Genomic DNA, 19838 nt, shown 5'->3' with positions numbered 1-19838 from the left:
CCGCTCAGGTAATATGGGATAGATATGATGGCGGAGCACATTGGCCGCTCAGGTAATATGGCATAGATATGATGGTGGAGCACATTGGCTGCAGGTAATATGGGATAGATATGATGGCGGAGCACATTGGCTGCAGGTAATATGGGATAGATATGATGGCGGAGCACATTGGCTGCAGGTAATATGGGATAGATATGATGGCGGAGCACATTGGCTGCAGGTAATATGGGATAGATATGATGGCGGAGCACATTGGCTGCCCAGGTAATATGGGATAGATATGATGGCGGAGCACATTGGCTGCAGGTAATATGGGATAGATATGATGGCGGAGCACATTGGCCGCTCAGGTAATATGGGATAGATATGATGGCGGAGCACATTGGCCGCTCAGGTAATATGGGATAGATATGATGGCGGAGCACATTGGCCGCTCAGGTAATATGGGATAGATATGATGGCGGAGCACATTAGCTGCTCAGGTAATATGGGATAGATATGATGGTGGAGCACATTGGCTGCAGGTAATATGGGATAGATATGATGGCGGAGCACATTGGCTGCAGGTAATATGGGATAGATATGATGGCGGAGCACATTGGCTGCAGGTAATATGGGATAGATATGATGGCGGAGCACATTGTCCGCAGGTAATATGGGATAGATATGATGGCGGAGCACATTGTCCGCTCAGGTAATATGGGATAGATATGATGGCGGAGCACATTGTCCGCTCAGGTAATATGGGATAGATATGATGGCGGAGCACATTGGCTGCAGGTAATATGGCATAGATATGATGGCGGAGCACATTGGCCGCTCAGGTAATATGGGATAGATATGATGGCGGAGCACATTGTCCGCTCAGGTAATATGGGATAGATATGATGGCGGAGCACATTGTCCGCTCAGGTAATATGGGATAGATATGATGGCGGAGCACATTGTCCGCTCAGGTAATATGGGATAGATATGATGGCGGAGCACATTGGCTGCAGGTAATATGGGATAGATATGATGGCGGAGCACATTGGCCGCTCAGGTAATATGGGATATATATGATGGCGGAGCACATTGGCCGCTCAGGTAATATGGGATAGATATGATGGCGGAGCACATTGGCTGCAGGTAATATGGGATAGATATGATGGCGGAGCACATTGGCTGCAGGTAATATGGGATAGATATGATGGCGGAGAACATTGGCTGCAGGTAATATGGGATAGATATGATGGCGGAGCACATGGGCCGCTCAGGTAATATGGGATAGATATGATGGCGGAGCACATGGGCCGCTCAGGTAATATGGGATAGATATGATGGCGGAGCACATGGGCCGCTCAGGTAATATGGGATAGATATGATGGCGGAGCACATTGGCTGCAGGTAATATGGGATAGATATGATGGCGGAGCACATTGGCTGCAGGTAATATGGGATAGATATGATGGCGGAGCACATTGGCTGCAGGTAATATGGGATAGATATGATGGCGGAGCACATTGGCTGCAGGTAATATGGGATAGATATGATGGCGGAGCACATTGGCTGCAGGTAATATGGGATAGATATGATGGCGGAGCACATGGGCCGCTCAGGTAATATGGGATAGATATGATGGCGGAGCACATTGGCTGCAGGTAATATGGGATAGATATGATGGCGGAGCACATTGGCCGCTCAGGTAATATGGGACAGATATGATGGCGGAGCACATTGGCCGCTCAGGTAATATGGGATAGATATGATGGCGGAGCACATTGGCCGCTCAGGTAATATGGCATAGATATGATGGTGGAGCACATTGGCTGCAGGTAATATGGGATAGATATGATGGCGGAGCACATTGGCTGCAGGTAATATGGGATAGATATGATGGCGGAGCACATTGGCTGCAGGTAATATGGGATAGATATGATGGCGGAGCACATTGGCTGCCCAGGTAATATGGGATAGATATGATGGCGGAGCACATTGGCTGCAGGTAATATGGGATAGATATGATGGCGGAGCACATTGGCCGCTCAGGTAATATGGGATAGATATGATGGCGGAGCACATTGGCCGCTCAGGTAATATGGGATAGATATGATGGCGGAGCACATTGGCCGCTCAGGTAATATGGGATAGATATGATGGCGGAGCACATTAGCTGCTCAGGTAATATGGGACAGATATGATGGTGGAGCACATTGGCTGCAGGTAATATGGGATAGATATGATGGCGGAGCACATTGGCTGCAGGTAATATGGGATAGATATGATGGCGGAGCACATTGGCTGCAGGTAATATGGGATAGATATGATGGCGGAGCACATTGGCTGCAGGTAATATGGGATAGATATGATGGCGGAGCACATTGTCCGCTCAGGTAATATGGGATAGATATGATGGCGGAGCACATTGTCCGCTCAGGTAATATGGGATAGATATGATGGCGGAGCACATTGTCCGCTCAGGTAATATGGGATAGATATGATGGCGGAGCACATTGGCTGCAGGTAATATGGGATAGATATGATGGCGGAGCACATTGGCTGCAGGTAATATGGGATAGATATGATGGCGGAGCACATTGGCCGCTCAGGTAATATGGGATAGATATGATGGCGGAGCACATTGGCCGCTCAAGTAATATGGGATAGATATGATGGCGGAGCACATTGGCTGCAGTTAATATGGGATAGATATGATGGCGGAGCACATTGGCTGCAGGTAATATGGGATAGATATGATGGCGGAGAACATTGGCTGCAGGTAATATGGGATAGATATGATGGCGGAGCACATGGGCCGCTCAGGTAATATGGGATAGATATGATGGCGGAGCACATTGGCTGCAGGTAATATGGGATAGATATGATGGCGGAGCACATTGGCTGCAGGTAATATGGGATAGATATGATGGCGGAGCACATTGGCTGCAGGTAATATGGGATAGATATGATGGCGGAGCACATTGGCTGCAGGTAATATGGGATAGATATGATGGCGGAGCACATTGGCCGCTCAGGTAATATGGGATAGATATGATGGCGGAGCACATTGGCTGCAGGTAATATGGGATAGATATGATGGCGGAGCACATTGGCCACTCAGGTAATATGGGATAGATATGATGGCGGAGCACATTGGCTGCAGGTAATATGGGATAAATGTGATGGCGGAGCACATTGGCTGCAGGTAATATGGGATAGATATGATGGCGGAGCACATTGGCCGCTCAGGTAATATGGGATAGATATGATGGCGGAGCACATTGGCTGCAGGTAATATGGGAAAAATGTGATGGCGGAGCACATTGGCTGCAGGTAATATGGGATAGATATGATGGCGGAGCACATTGGCCGCTCAGGTAATATGGGATAGATATGATGGCGGAGCACATTGGCTGCAGGTAATATGGGATAGATATGATAGCGGAGCACATTGGCTGCAGGTAATATGGGATAGATATGATGGCGGAGCACATTGGCTGCAGGTAATATGGGATAGATATGATGGCGGAGCACATTGGCTGCAGGTAATATGGGATAGATATGTTGGCGGAGCATATTGGCTGCAGGTAATATGGGATAGATATGATGGCGGAGCACATTGGCCGCTCAGGTAATATGGGAAAGATGTGATGGCGGAGCACATTGGCTGCAGGTAACATGGGATAGATATGATGGCGGAGCACATTGGCTGCAGGTAATATGGGATAGATATGATGGCGGAGCACATTGGCTGCAGGTAATATGGGATAGATATGATGGCGGAGCACATTGGCTGCTCAGGTAATATGGGATAGATATGATGGCGGAGCACATTGGCTGCTCAGGTAATATGGGATAGATATGATGGCGGAGCACATTGGCTGCAGGTAATATGGGATAGATATGATGGCGGAGCACATTGGCTGCTCAGGTAATATGGGATAGATGTGATGGCGGAGCACATTGGCTGCAGGTAATATGGGAAAGATATGATGGCGGAGCACATTGGCTGCAGGCAATATGGGATAGATATGATGGCGGAGCACATTGGCTGCTCAGGTAATATGGGATAGATATGATGGCGGAGCACATTGGCTGCTCAGGTAATATGGGATAGATATGATGGCGCAGCACATTGGCTGCAGGTAATATGGGATAGATATGATGGCGGAGCACATTGGCCGCTCAGGTAATATGGGATTGATATGATGGCGGAGCACATTGGCCGCTCAGGTCATATGGGATAGATATGATGGCGGAGCACATTGGCTGCAGGTAATATGGGATAGATATGATGGCGGAGCACATTGGCCGCTCAGGTAATATGGGATAGATATGATGGCGGAGCACATTGGCCGCTCAGGTAATAATGGATAGATATGATGGCGGAGCACATTGGCCGCTCAGGTAATATAGTATAGATATGATGGCGGAGCACATTGGCCGCCCAGGTAATATGGGATAGATATGATGGCGGAGCACATTGGCCGCTCAGGTAATATGGGATAGATAGGATGGCGGAGCACATTGGCTGCTCAGGTAATATGGGATAGATAGGATGGCGGAGCACATTGGCCGCTCAGGTAATATGGGATAGATATGATGGCGGAGCACATTGGCCGCTCAGGTAATATGGGATAGATATGATGGCGGAGCACATTGGCCGCTCAGGTAATATGGGATAGATATGATGGCGGAGCACATGGGCCGCTCAGGTAATATGGGATAGATATGATGGCGGAGCACATTGGCTGCAGGTAATATGGGACAGATATGATGGCGGAGCACATTGGCTGCTCAGGTAATATGGGATAGATATGATGGAGGAGCACATTGGCTGCAGGTAATATGGCATAGATATGATGGCGGAGCACATTGGCTGCAGGTAATATGGGATAGATGTGATGGCGGAGCACATTGGCCACTCAGGTAATATGGGATAGATGTGATGGCGGAGCGCATTGGCTGCAGGTAATATGGGATAGATATGATGGCGGAGCACATTGGCTGCCCAGGTAATATGGGATAGATATGATGGCGGAGCACATTGGCCGCTCAGGTAATATGGTATAGATATGATGGCGGAGCACATTGGCTGCTCAGGTAATATGGGATAGATATGATGGCGGAGCACATTGGCTGCTCAGGTAATATGGGATAGATATGATGGCGGAGCACATTGGCTGCAGGTAATATGGGATAGATATGATGGCGGAGCACATTGGCTGCAGGTAATATGGGATAGATATGATGGCGGAGCACATTGGCTGCAGGTAATATGGGATAGATATGATGGTGGAGCACATTGGCTGCTCAGGTAATATGGGATAGATATGATGGCGGAGCACATGGGCTGCTCAGGTAATATGGGATAGATATGATGGCGGAGCACATGGGCTGCTCAGGTAATATGGGATAGATATGATGGCGGAGCACATTGGCTGCAGGTAATATGGGATAGATATGATGGCGGAGCACATTGGCTGCAGGTAATATGGGATAGATATGATGGCGGAGCACATTGGCTGCTCAGGTAATATGGGATAGATATGATGGCGGAGCACATTGGCTGCAGGTAATATGGGATAGATATGATGGCGGAGCACATTGGCTGCAGGTAATATGGGATAGATATGATGGCGGAGCACATTGGCTGCAGGTAATATGGGATAGATATGATGGCGGAGCACATTGGCTGCAGGTAATATGGGATAGATATGATGGCGGAGCACATTGGCTGCTCAGGTAATATTGGATAGATATGATGGCGGAGCACATTGGCTGCTCAGGTAATATGGGATAGATATGATGGCGGAGCACATTGGCTGCAGGTTATATGGGATAGATATGATGGCGGAGCACATTGGCTGCAGGTAATATGGGATAGATATGATGGCGAAGCACATTGGCTGCAGGTAATATGGGATAGATATGATGGCGGAGCACATTGGCTGCTCAGGTAATCTGGGATAGATATGATGGCGGAGCACATTGGCTGCAGGTAATATGGGATAGATATGATGGCGGAGCACATTGGCCGCTCAGGTAATATGGGATAGATATGATGGCGGAGCACATTGGCTGCAGGTAATATGGGATAGATATGAAAGCATAGCACATTGGCCGCTCAGGTAATATGGGATAGATATGATGGCGGAGCACATTGGCTGCAGGTAATATGGGATAGATATGATGGCGGAGCACATTGGCTGCTCAGGTAATATGGGATAGATATGATGGCAGAGCACATTGGCTGCTCAGGTAATATGGGATAGATATGATGGCGGAGCACATTGGATGCAGGTAATATGGGATAGATATGATGGCGGAGCACATTGGCTGCAGGTAATATGGGATAGATATGATGGCGGAGCACATTGGCTGCAGGTAATATGGGATAGATATGATGGCGGAGCACATTGGCCGCTCAGGTAATATGGGATAGATATGATGGCGGAGCACATTGGCTGCAGGTAATATGGGATAGATATGATGGCGGAGCACATTGGCTGCTCAGGTAATATGGGATAGATATGATGACGGAGCACATTGGCTGCAGGTAATATGGGATAGATATGATGGCGGAGCACATTGGCTGCTCAGGTAATATGGGATAGATATGATGGCGGAGCACATTGGCTGCTCAGGTAATATGGGATAGATATGATGGCGGAGCACATTGGCTGCAGGTAATATGGGATAGATATGATGGCGGAGCACATTGGCTGCTCAGGTAATATGGGATAGATGTGATGGCGGAGCACATTGGCTGCAGGTAATATGGGATAGATATGATGGCGGAGCACATTGGCTGCAGGTAATATGGGATAGATATGATGGCGGAGCACATTGTCCGCTCAGGTAATCTGGGATAGATATGATGGCGGAGCACATTGGCCGCCCAGGTAAACTGGTGATCCTGCAGACCGCTCACCCCATTACACAGCACCTGGTAGATGTACGCAGGACAGACCTCAGTCCTTCTAGGAGTCGCTCACTGACTGTATGACAATGATACATATGTCCGCGCTCACCATATGGCGCAACTCAGGCACAGCGCCACGGGCAGTTTTTGCATTTTTCCGCACCGCAGCCACCACCAGCAGACTCGCAGTGTACTGGGCCCATAGGACTTGCACTTACTTTGCAATCCTGGCAGTGTAAATCTGCACTGTACTGCATGGCGGGATGCATGGGGCGGCTCAGCGATATCGGTGCCCAGTCTCTGCCTTTTTTCCCAGATTAGCGTCTTTTTTTGCGCCTCTTTTAGTATGTAAGGACGCGAGTCATGTACTGGGAATGCCAACCTCCCACAGACAGCGAGAAAAAGATACACATTCGGCAAACATTGAGTAATAAAAGACGCATGGCGCGGCTGTGCCGCATTTCCCATGATCTGAGGATAGGTATATGATTGTGGACACATCTGTACTGAGAGAAATCCTCTCCAATCATGAGAATTATCTGATGTAGCACAGGGTTTAGAATGGCGGCACATTTTAAAAGGCCTCAATAGTTCTTCCTAAATTTCCAGCAACATACTGTACTCCTCCGGCGAACGTTCCTGCCCTAGATCCCGTTGCCTGCTTCAAGGTTCAGAGCGGAGGCGTAGCTACTGAAGGTGCAGGGTGTGCAGCGAGTACGAGACCCAAGCCCCGCCCCCGGGCCAGCCTCCCCCTTGACTCGGCACTCCTGGCAGGAGCGCTGTGTGCTGCATAGGGACGGCCATCGATGATTCATAATCATCGATGTTTTATGGATAATGGCCCTCATTCAGAGCCGCTCGTTAGCGGCAGTACGCTCGTTCCGAGCGATGTTTGCACATCTGCGCATGCGTACGCTTTTTAGTACGCATGCGCGAACCAGTCAGTGCGGCCGAAAATCGTTTGTACGCTATATAGCGAGTGCCTGCTATTTTGAGTGACAGAATGAGGCGTATGTGGGTGGTAACAGGGGAAGGTGCTTGAAAATGGGGAGTGGAGATCTGAACGCAGGCGTGCTTAAAGGTCAAAACGGGCGTTTTATGGGTGTGTATATTTAAAACAGCAGCGTCATTGACCACGTCACTGGGTTATTTTAGAGCCAGAACTGCTCGCAAATTTGTGGTAGCAAACACCAACCACAAGAATAGCGAGCAGTTCATACGCTGGTCGATGTACTCGATTAATCTAATAAATAGCGGACATGACGTAGGATGCGTGCGGCCAGGGGGCGTTTTTAACAAATAAACGAGCGTATGTTTTGCTCGTTCGTTCAGACTTAGAGGTGTGAACAGACTGCAATGTGCGTACGGATCATTTGAATAGCCACCCCTTGTTTTTAAACGAACGACCGCAAATAGCGTCCGGCTCTGAATGAGGGCCAATGTCAAATTATTTTGCCATCGATGGGGATGAAAAAGATAGTTTCCCTGATCGATGTCTAAACATAACCGAATGGTTATTTTTTTGTTTTTATATTTACAAGGTGCCAGGACACGGAGCATACCTCCACCCCTGAAGTCCCGCCCCGAGGTCTGATTAGCCCAAGGGGGCAAAACAGGGATGATCATCGGTTGGTGAAACCATTGATGGTCATCCATTGAATAGTTTGTAGCCATCGATGGCTACATGCAATTTTTCCATCGATAGTAACCATCAATGGTAGCACCACCGATGGCCATCCCTAGCGCTACATCTGTTTACTAAAGCGGCTGCCGGGCACTAGGACCCGGAGTGGCTGTTGCCAGGGATGCAACCTCCGACCTGCATTTTCCTCACATGTGCAGCTTCCCGCCGCGTCTTCCACGTTCTCCTCCTCTCCGTCCACAGCGTCAGATGTGCACCTGAGTGTCCTGTACAACGGGATGCAACAAGAGACCCCATGTTCCACTGTGCTAACTCCGCACAGTGAGTGTGCATACCCAGCGCACCACAACACCCAAACCCCCCACGCAGCCATGAGGGTCCCCCTTAGCAGGTGACAGTGTCATTGCAGCCTGTGTAAATGGCTGTACGCAGCCCAGACCACTCAGTTGCAAATGCTACAGAGCTCTATAACCCAACTGCTGGCATTCCCAAAACCTGGCACACATAGGCAAATGCTCTGTTGCCTCCAGGAATTACAACACTGACTGGCACTTATGACCCACATACCCATGGCCGTAGAAAGCCGGCACGGGCGAAGGGCATAGCCTATTCGTGCTTGTGTGGCCACTCCCCCCCCCCACACACAGGGCACTGCAGCCCAGCACACAGCAGGTAGAACGGAGGGGGGAGTGGTGGCAGACCCGGGCCCCTCCAGCAAGCCTGGGCACATTGTATCCCCTTCCCCTTGGTGCCCCTGCACATTCCACTCCTCTGCCCCCTGAATGCCATGCCCACTAGGGGCCAGATTCAGATCACTACGCAAATGCAATCGCAGCTAAAATCTCTTATGGATTGCAATAGCGAAAATATGCTAATGTATGCAAAGTTTACCTGAGCACAGGGACGCCACTGCTGCCCTCTCATATCCGTCAGACGTATACATCGGGAACATCGGCGCACATCGGGCAGCCACACAGCTACTGAGTAAGCCTGACCTGTCTCACACACTGCGGTTCTCCTTACACACCGAGCGCTCACGCTGCACAAGAGATCGCAATGGCTGATTTATGCAGGCCCATGTAACAGTCCCAACACATCTGCCTGGCCACCCCCTTTGTTACCTCCTCCAAATGCTGACTACCTGTCACTAACTTTGTAAGTGAATCCTCTGTGCGAGCGTAATCGCAAATAAATCGCAGTACAAGCACAGTGCAGCTTTACACACATGCACAGAGGCTAACGATTGCTCAGTCTGCGTAAACATCGGCATTTGCATACAAATCTGAATCAGGTCCTGTCAGGTGCGCACAACCCCCGTTGTCATCTGCTTTGGCTGGCGAAGTAGCAGTGAACGGACCGTAACTCTCCAACTGCTGAGCTGCTGGGACAATGCAGTCTCAATCGGCACGGCGGGACAGAGCCCTCAAATCGGGACTGTAAGGGCTGAAATTGGGGCAGTTGATATGTCACTTTATGGGCATATCTACCCCCCCCTAGATAGGGAACGCCAGCCCTGTCACGCTAGATTCACCTGAAGGGCGCTCTGTTTTGGCCGTGTGTGACCGCCACTGACGACACGTGCTTGTCCCATCGTTTCCCGATGGCAGAAGTTGGCCGGGAGAGAAGTCGGGGTGCGTTGGGGACGCGGTACTCTGTGTCCATGGGCTGGATGTAGCAGGAAGGACTGCGGGTGGTGTCTTCTCTCTGCAGATTACAGGGGAAATGTCTGATACGAGCAGGGAACACGTCATATTACTGAGATAACAGGAGAGACACAAAAGCCAACATAGAGCGGTGAACAAGTCCTATATAAGTCACCCCGTTACCCACAAGCTGGCACCACTATTACATCACTCCCTCCCATCGCTACAGGGACCAGTCTTACCAGGAATAAGTGGCAAAAATACAATACAAATGATCATAAACTCTATTGTATGGGGACCCATGAGCAGTGTGGTTGTTGCATAAGTTTAGTGCCCATCATTTATCTCTAGTATAGGACATGGGCCCAGTTCCCCTATTACTGTCACCTGTTGAGGAGCTTCGGTACTTTCTCTAGTAAATGACGATCACACGGTGATTTTGGTGATTGGCTTTTTCTGCCACTTAATGGTCTTTCTTCCAGTTGACTCATCTCCGATATGGGTCTAGGTGACAGGATTTTAGGATCTGATTCAAACACCTCATATTTCTCTGGTGATTTCTTCATTTTCTTTCTGACAGGAGTGAACCACGCCGTGGCCTAGAGATGAGAGAAGCCGCCATAAGTAACATGGACATCATTCCTGACGTTTCCTAATGTCTAAGAGGGAATGTGAGGCCAAAAGACAGCTGTAGGACGTCGGTCATCGTAGCTCAAACACATACAGGAGAACCAGAGAGAGGAGGAGGCGCTTGGCTGAACCAAAATACAGATCTCCAATCGCAATGATGTCACAGATTATCTAACACCCCCACGGAAATAAGATGAAAGAGTCCAGGAATGGGGGAGGCTTTAATAGATAGAGTCGGCCCCTTTGAGTTTAGCAATAGACGCATGAGAGAGAGAGTGACAGACTCTTAAAAGTGCTATATTATTTATTGACATTTACTTATATAGCACACACACATATAACACAGCGCTTTACAGAGAATATCAGAAGAAGAAACAATGTAGAATAATTTTAGGATACTTTTAGAAAGACGTAGAATAATCACCGCAGGACTAACATCATGTCAACCAGAATATCTTCCGCCTCAGGAAGTGGACAAAACACAACTTACTTGTCCATTTGGGGTACACAGGATGGTGGTGCACCGCGGCACTGTCACAAACGTGCTCTGCTGCTTCCACAGAAAATCAGTCGGCGGGTTGTGAGGCATACCGGACGCGGAGGCCCAAACCTGGAATCAAGATGGAAAATATAAAAGAAGGGCTCTACCTTCAAAGCTAATTACTGCACAAGTGACCGTGAAGAGCTGACCACTGCACAACCGACCTTCTAGACTCAACCTCTGGCCAGCCGACCTTCTGGAGCTGACCCCTGACCAACCGACCTTCTACAGCTGACCACTGCACAACCGACCTTCTAGAGTCAACCCCTGGCCAACCGACTTTCTGGAGCCGACTCCTGGCCAACCAACCTTCTAGAGTAGACCACGGCACAACCAACCTTCTAGAACTGACCACTGCACAACACACCTTCTAGAACTGACTACTGGACAACCTACCTTCTAGAGCTGACCACTGCACAACTGACCTTCTAGAGCTGAACCATGCACAACTGACCTTGTAGAGCTAACCTGTGCACAATGACCTGCAAATGCTGACCGCTGCCCTGCCGACCTTCTAGCGGTGACCCCTTGTGCAACCAACCTTCTAGAGCTGACTCCTGCACAACCGACTTTCTAGAACTGGCCTCTGCACTACTCACCCCAACAGCTGACCTCTGCAGTACTCCACTACAAGAACTTGTCACTGATAGCTGACCACACTATAATTTACCTTCAACATCTGAACTCTGCACAACTCATCATGAAATGCGTCTGACCAAAGTGCAACTCACCAAGAGCTGGCCTCTGTACAATGTACCTCTAAGAGCTGACCTTGGTATAACCTATATAAATTGACCACCATACAATGTCCAGTTTCATATACACATCCATCTCCAAGATTTGACCACAGTCACTGAACTGACCACACACGTCTCCCAGGCTAAGGTGGAGACAGCGCTTTTCTGCTACGCTACCAGCGACGACCATATTCATATTTAAATCATAGAGCTCAGCCATGAACACTGCATTTAGGTGGACAATGTCCACTGAACCATAGCAACCAATCAGCAGTTAGTTTTCATCTGTTAAGAGCAAGTTAGACAATGAAAGCAAAGGGCTGATTGGCTGGTAGAATATATAGCAGAGGTATATCTGGAGCTCTCTATACTCACAGTCACTGCGTTGCTCGCCATGATTCTGGTTTTCGGTGGGAATCGATAGACTGACACGGGATGTCCACGAATGTTCTGCTGCAGGAGGAAGCCCCCAATGTCTTCTTCTTTATGAGGAGATCGGTTAATGATTCTCACATAATTGCCGCAGGGATCCACATCTGTGATCTCCAGATCACCGAGGGCACTATGAAAGGAATTACACATGGAAAACAAACCAGGACATAGGTGACATAATGGTACATAAGTGCCACAAAATTTATTTAATGCCATGTAACTGTGCACTCACACCGGGGCTCCTCCAGGGATGGGCGCAGCGCCGTTGTCGGATGCAGTACAGCGATTTTTTGCTACTGCGCATGCATCTAAGTCCCACTGCGCTTGTGTCCTGATTGCGTCCGTGCAGAGTTGCAGTTGCGATTTCAGACGCACGCAGGGAGGAGTGTGTGGAAAATGTAGCTGGCGTTCCTAGCCGGTGACTGGTACGTGGCTAAACAGGCGCACGGAGATGGCTCGTCTTATGGGCGTGTTATGGGGGTGTCACAGACACGTCGGTGGATAAGGTTGTGTACACAGACGCTCAATTGTTTACACAGGAGACGTACACGGACAGAGAAACCGCGCCTGCCATAGGGCTGGTGTAAGTTTTGATGTTGTGACCGATGGTGGCATCAAAAGACGCACCAGGCGGGGTTACAGCGTATACGGACGCTGACAGTGGGCGTCTCGGCCCTTGCGCATTCAGATGTACACCAGGGATGGGCTCTGGAGCGGCATTTGCATAAAGTCACAGGTGGGCGATCACCAATAGCCACGACCGCTTTTGCGCCCACCTCTGAATTATCCCCACTGCGTGCTGAAGATGAATGAAACAACAACCAGAATAATGTATTACATGAATAAACCAGCCAGAAAGATGCAGCGGGTTTGTGTATTCCTAGCGCAGCCTCTGTGATGGGGAAAACATCTCGCACTCCTGGAACGCTAATCCATGTTATAATCCTATATATATATATAATTAATCTGCTATTGCCGAGGCTTCCTGTCCCAAGACAATGCTGCGCTCAGACTTAAAAACGAATAAGAAATCAATAAAAAAAAAGATATATATATATATATATAAATAAAAAATCTATTAGGTAGCTCTAGAAGAAAGTCTGCAGAATTGTTTCCCTGTGTCAGTATTCAGATTCGAGGTCAGATCCAGGGCGCGTATTTGGCGCCTATTTGACTAATGCATAAGTAAGAAGATAGGAGATGTTATAAACATGATAAGATTAGTTTATTAATCAGTTGCCATCAGTACGGCTGCGATTATATATTAACAGTATTAAGGGCAATAGGAGTGTCAGCTCCCCTGCAATACGCAGCGTGGGGGCAAACATGGGATCGGCTAATGCTCGGAGGCTACAGCGAGAGAGGAGAAAAGTGTCGCAGAACAATCCTCGCATAACGCATTTTTGGCCTCAGACGTGTCCCCCCCCCTAATTTCTGTGCCTTCTGGGATCCCCAAATACATTTATATTTCCCACTCACGACAAACAAAGCAGAATAAATCGTCAGACTACGGGCCTGATACAGAGTGGGACGCAAGTGACAATGCGCACGGATCTCGCAGATCTCAGGATACTGCACATGCCCCAAAGTTATAAATCAGCGACTGCGCGTGCGCCATATCGGGCATACACACACACACACACACACGGGCTGGGATCACTAGTGCATATGGATTGATCCATCACTCAACAGAAATTGGTGTTTTTGGTAACTGCTCCGTCTCGTGGGAGTGTCATGGACGTGCCCGATCGCAGCGTGCGGACGGAGATAGGATGTCTGCTTCTGCCGGATATACAGTGGACGGTATAGGCCAGTGTTGGCTAACCTTGACACTCCAGCTGTTATGGAACTACATAACCCAGCATGCACTGCTACAGTTTTGCTATTAGGGCATGCTAAAACTGTGGCAGGGCATGCTGGGATATATAGTTCCACAACAGCTGGAGTGTCAAGGTTAGCCAACACTGGTATAGGCTACCACATGCAGACACACGGATGTGCAGTACACACAGGAGGATTATCGCATTAGCACGAGGAAGTCAGTAAGCTGTCATGGCCGAACGGAAAAGAGTCAGCGAAAGCGTCGGAATCAGGCGCTATGCATTTTGGGGAATGCAGCGCTGACAAGCACAGTGCCGAATGGCCAATCTGCAAAACTGAAGATTGTATATGTATCGGCTGAACCTTGCGCCTCTGCAAAACGGCCGCGATCTGCTGAGACGCTGCATTGGCGCTAAATGTCACTGTAGCTTTCATCGCTACATAGAGCTGATCAATGCACCAGTGACTCCTGAGTACTGTTCATAAGGGCCTCATTTATCAACGCGTTTATCACTCAAAACTAGTGATACATATCACTGTGTATGATAAATGGTGCTCCAGCCAATCACTTCCTAACTGTCATTTTACTAACAGTTGACAGTTGGGAGCTGATTGGCTGGAGCATCATTTATCATACACAGTGATATGTATCACTAGTTTTGAGTGATAAACGCGTTGATAAATGAGGCCCTTTAAGTGCCGTAGTGACATCACTGACTCCCACAGACCAATCAATGTTGATTCAGTTCAAAACCAGTGGCCTCCAATGGGGGACAGGTGTTCTTTAATTTACCAGCATACATCACATCTGTGGGTCCCAGCTCACCTGTATACACCAGCTCTGATGTCACTATCACATCCGTGAGTCCCAGCTCACCTGTATACACCAGCTCTGATGTCACTATCACATCTGTGAGTCCCAGCTCACCTGTATATATTAGCTCTGATGTCACTATCACATTCGTGAGTCCCAGCTCACCTGTATACACCAGCTCTGATGTCACTATCACATCTGTGAGTCCCAGCTCACCTGTATATGCCAGCTCTGATGTCACTATCACATCCGTGAGTCCCAGCTCACCTGTATACGCCAGCTCTGATGTCACTATCACACCTGTGAGTCCCAGCTCACCTGTATACGCCAGCTCTGATGTCACTGTCACATCTGTGAGTCCCAGCGCACCTGTATACACCAGCTCTGATGTCACTATCACACCTGTGAGTCCCAGCTCACCTTTATACACCAGCTCTGATGTCACCATCACATCAGTGAGTCCCAGCTCACCTGTTTACACCAGCTCTGATGTCACTATCACACCCGTGAGTCCCAGCTCACCTGTATACGCCAGCTCTGATGTCACTGTCACATCTGTGAGTCCCAGCGCACCTGTATACACCAGCTCTGATGTCACTATCACATCCGTGAGTCCCAGCTCACCTGTCTACACCAGCTCTGATGTCACTATCACATCTGTGAGTCCCAGCTCACTTGTATACATTAGCTCTGATGTCACTATCACATCTGTGAGTCCCAGCTCACCTGTTTCCACCAGCTCTGAAGTCACTATCACACCTGTGAGTCCCAGCTCACCTGGATACGCCAGCTCTGATGTCACTATCACACCTGTGAGTCCCAGCTCACCTGTATACGCCAGCTCTGATGTCACTATCACATCAGTGAGTCCCTGCTCACCTGTTTACACCAGCTCTGATGTCACTATCACACCTGTGAGTCCCAGCTCACCTGTATACGCCAGCTCTGATGTCACTGTCACACCTGTGAGTCCCAGCTCACCTGTATACACCAGCTCTGATGTCACTATCACATCCGTGAGTCCCAGCTCACCTGTATACACCAGCTCTGATGTCACTATCACATCTGTGAGTCCCAGCTCACTTGTATATATTAGCTCTGATGTCACTATCACATCTGTGAGTCCCAGCTCACCTGTATACACCAGCTCTGATGTCACTATCACACCTGTGAGTCCCAGCTCACCTGGATACACCAGCTCTGATGTCACTAACACATCTGTGAGTCCCAGCTCACCTGTATACACCAGCTCTGAAGTCACTATCACACCTGTGAGTCCCAGCTCACCTGGATACGCCAGCTCTGATGTCACTGTCACACCTGTGAGTCCCAGGTCACCTCGTTACGCCAGCTCTGATGTCACTATCACATCAGTGAGTCCCTGCTCACCTGTATACGCCAGCTCTGATGTCACTGTCACACCTGTGAGTCCCAGCTCACCTGTATACACCAGCTCTGATGTCACTATCACATCTGTGAGTCCCAGCTCACTTGTATACACCAGCTCTGATGTCACTATCACATCTGTGAGTCCCAGCTCACTTGTATATATTAGCTCTGATGTCACTATCACATCTGTGAGTCCCAGCTCACCTGTATACACCAGCTCTGATGTCACTATCACACCTGTGAGTCCCAGCTCACCTGGATACGCCAGCTCTGATGTCACTGTCACACCTGTGAGTCCCAGGTCACCTCGTTACACCAGCTCTGATGTCACTATCACACCTGTGAGTCCCAGCTCACCTGTATACGCCAGCTCTGATGTCACTGTCACACCTGTGAGTCCCAGCTCACCTGTATACACCAGCTCTGATGTCACTATCACATCTGTGAGTCCCAGCTCACTTGTATACACCAGCTCTGATGTCACTATCACATCTGTGAGTCCCAGCTCACTTGTATATATTAGCTCTGATGTCACTATCACATCTGTGAGTCCCAGCTCACCTGTATACACCAGCTCTGATGTCACTATCACACCTGTGAGTCCCAGCTCACCTGGATACACCAGCTCTGATGTCACTATCACATCTGTGAGTCCCAGCTCACCTGTATACACCAGCTCTGAAGTCACTATCACACCTGTGAGTCCCAGCTCACCTGGATACGCCAGCTCTGATGTCACTGTCACACCTGTGAGTCCCAGGTCACCTCGTTACGCCAGCTCTGATGTCACTATCACATCTGTGAGTCCCAGCTCACCTGTATACGCCAGTTCTGATGTCACTATCACACCTGTGAGTCCCAGCTCACCTTTATACACCAGCTCTGATGTCACTATCACATCAGTGAGTCCCAGCTCACCTGTTTACACCAGCTCTGATGTCACTATCACACCCGTGAGTCCCAGCTCACCTGTATACACCAGCTCTGATGTCACTATCACATCTGTGAGTCCCAGCTCACCTGTATACACCAGCTCTGATGTCACTATCACATCCGTGAGTCCCAGCTCACCTGTATACACCAGCTCTGATGTCACTATCACATCTGTGAGTCCCAGCTCACCTGTATACACCAGCTCTGATGTCACTATCACATCCGTGAGTCCCAGCTCACCTGTATACACCAGCTCTGATGTCACTATCACATCTGTGAGTCCCAGCTCACTTGTATACATTAGCTCTGATGTCACTATCACATCTGTGAGTCCCAGCTCACCTGTTTCCACCAGCTCTGAAGTCACTATCACACCTGTGAGTCCCAGCTCACCTGGATACGCCAGCTCTGATGTCATCATCACACCTGTGAGTCCCAGCTCACCTGGATACGCCAGCTCTGATGTCACTATCACACCTGTGAGTCCCAGCTCACCTGTATGCACCAGCTCTGATGTCACTATCACATAAGTGAGTCCCAGCTCACCTGTATACGCCAGCTCTGATGTCACTATCACACCTGTGAGTCCCAGCTCACCTGTATACGCCAGCTCTGATGTCACTATCACACCTGTGAGTCCCAGCTCACCTGTATACGCCAGCTCTGATGTCACTGTCACATCTGTGAGGCCCAGCTCACCTGTATACGCCAGCTCTGATGTCACTGTCACATATGTGAGTCCCAGCTCAGCTGTATACGCCAGCTCTGATGTGACTATCACATATGTGAGTCCCAGCTCACCTGTATACGCCAGCTCTGATGTCACTATCACATCTGTGAGTTCCAGCTCACCTGTATACACCAGCTCTGATGTCACTATCACATCTGTGAGTCCCAGCTCACCTGTATACACCAGCTCTGATGTCACTATCACACCTGTGAGTCCCAGCTCACCTGTATACGCCAGCTCTGATGTCACTATCACATATGTGAGTCCCAGCTCACCTGTATACGCCAGCTCTGATGTCACTATCACATATGTGAGTCCCAGCTCACCTGTATACGCCAGCTCTGATGTCACTATCACACCTGTGAGTCCCAGCTCACCTGTATACGCCAGCTCTGATGTCACCATCACAAACCTGAGTCTCAACTTACCTGGACAGTGGTGTCTTTTTGAGGTCACTATTCGTCGGCGATGGAGTTCCGCTGACTTTAGGATCTACACTGTCTGTCATTGAGCCTGACGAGCGTTCCCCCTCATTGTGTTTTGGAATGTGCGTACAGAGGGCAGGTGCAGAGGCCGGCCTGTTATACTGCTGAGTTTGGCCATGATTATCTATCAAAAAAAATAAAAATTAATAATAATAAAGGACCCAATACAATGCATCACTTATAGGATATAAAACATAAGAATGACACAATGATTAAAATAATGACAATGCTTTGTACGAATCTTCTTGGTAAACCTTGCAACGATCTGCTGCCGGCCACTTTGTTTGTTATAAAGTTGCCCAGAAGGCGCTGGCACAGACGTCATATTTTTGAATTTCAAAGTGATAAGAACCCGAGTCATAGAGTGAATGCATGACAAGGGGCAGGGACTTACATACAGTTTACTAAATATATTCATCAATGGGGGTTAGCAGGGGAGGTTCCAAATATAAAACAATTTGGAAAACAGAACCAATTGAGGGCCAGTCGTGATCTTCTCAGGCACTGACATCCACTTTGCGTTTTCTTAAAACTTACTGTGAGTACACAGAACATCCTTTCTGCAAATAATCAATAATTCCTATGTTGTGCAGAAACTGCATTCAGCAGATACAGTAAGTCACGCTCGTGTAAACAGTGCTTAGTTTTGGCCATCAATGGTTTTACCATCGATGGCGAAGATACAGACAGATAGTTCCCTGCCCCGCTCAATCACTCTATCTTCATAGGCCGGCAAGTTGGCTACTCGCGTCTAGCCCTGCCTCTGTGTGCGTGTGTGGCCAGCGCCAGGGAGGAGGAGTCGCTTAGTCTGTCTCTCCTGACTCCTCTTCTGCTCCTCTCAGCTGCTGTCAGCCATGTCAGCTGTGCCTGGGGCTGTGCTTAGCATGTGTGAACCTTCCATGGCAGAAACCATCGATGGTACGCCTGTACATAATTTCAAACAATCGATGGTTCCTTCCGGGTTTTTTTTCCCATTGATGGCAACCATCGATGGAGTTGTCACCTCTTCTGTAGTTTATAATAAATATATGATTTCAGTGGAAAGGCTCTCCACCCCCTCCACTTCGACCTCGGTGGAACACACAGAGCCCCTCTCCCCGCCTCCATTAGTGGTAATATATGTATATGTATACATGC

The 19838-nt window shown here is 48.9% G+C and overlaps 1 protein-coding gene across 4 annotated transcripts in view; it reads right to left on the bottom strand.

Moving 5' to 3' along the window:
• LMNTD1 (lamin tail domain containing 1) overlaps positions 1-19838 on the bottom strand; it is a 149314-nt gene that overhangs the window by 8524 nt on the left and 120952 nt on the right. For all 4 annotated transcript variants that reach the window (XM_088454809.1, XM_088454810.1, XM_088454807.1 and 1 more), the window contains 5 exons: positions 18645-18825; positions 12473-12659; positions 11310-11429; positions 10577-10788; positions 10078-10250 (listed from right to left, as the gene is read on the bottom strand). In XM_088454809.1, the coding sequence (XP_088310935.1) occupies positions 10078-10250; positions 10577-10788; positions 11310-11429; positions 12473-12659; positions 18645-18825 (873 nt within the window). The remainder of the gene's footprint in view (positions 1-10077; positions 10251-10576; positions 10789-11309; positions 11430-12472; positions 12660-18644; positions 18826-19838) is intronic.

This window comes from Taudactylus pleione, unplaced genomic scaffold (assembly GCF_031769625.1).
Source record: "Taudactylus pleione unplaced genomic scaffold, aTauple2 ptg000634l, whole genome shotgun sequence".
Classification (NCBI taxonomy): Eukaryota; Metazoa; Chordata; class Amphibia; order Anura; family Myobatrachidae; genus Taudactylus; species Taudactylus pleione.
Note: the sequence above shows the minus strand (reverse complement) of the source record. Positions and strands in the feature narration are given on the sequence as shown.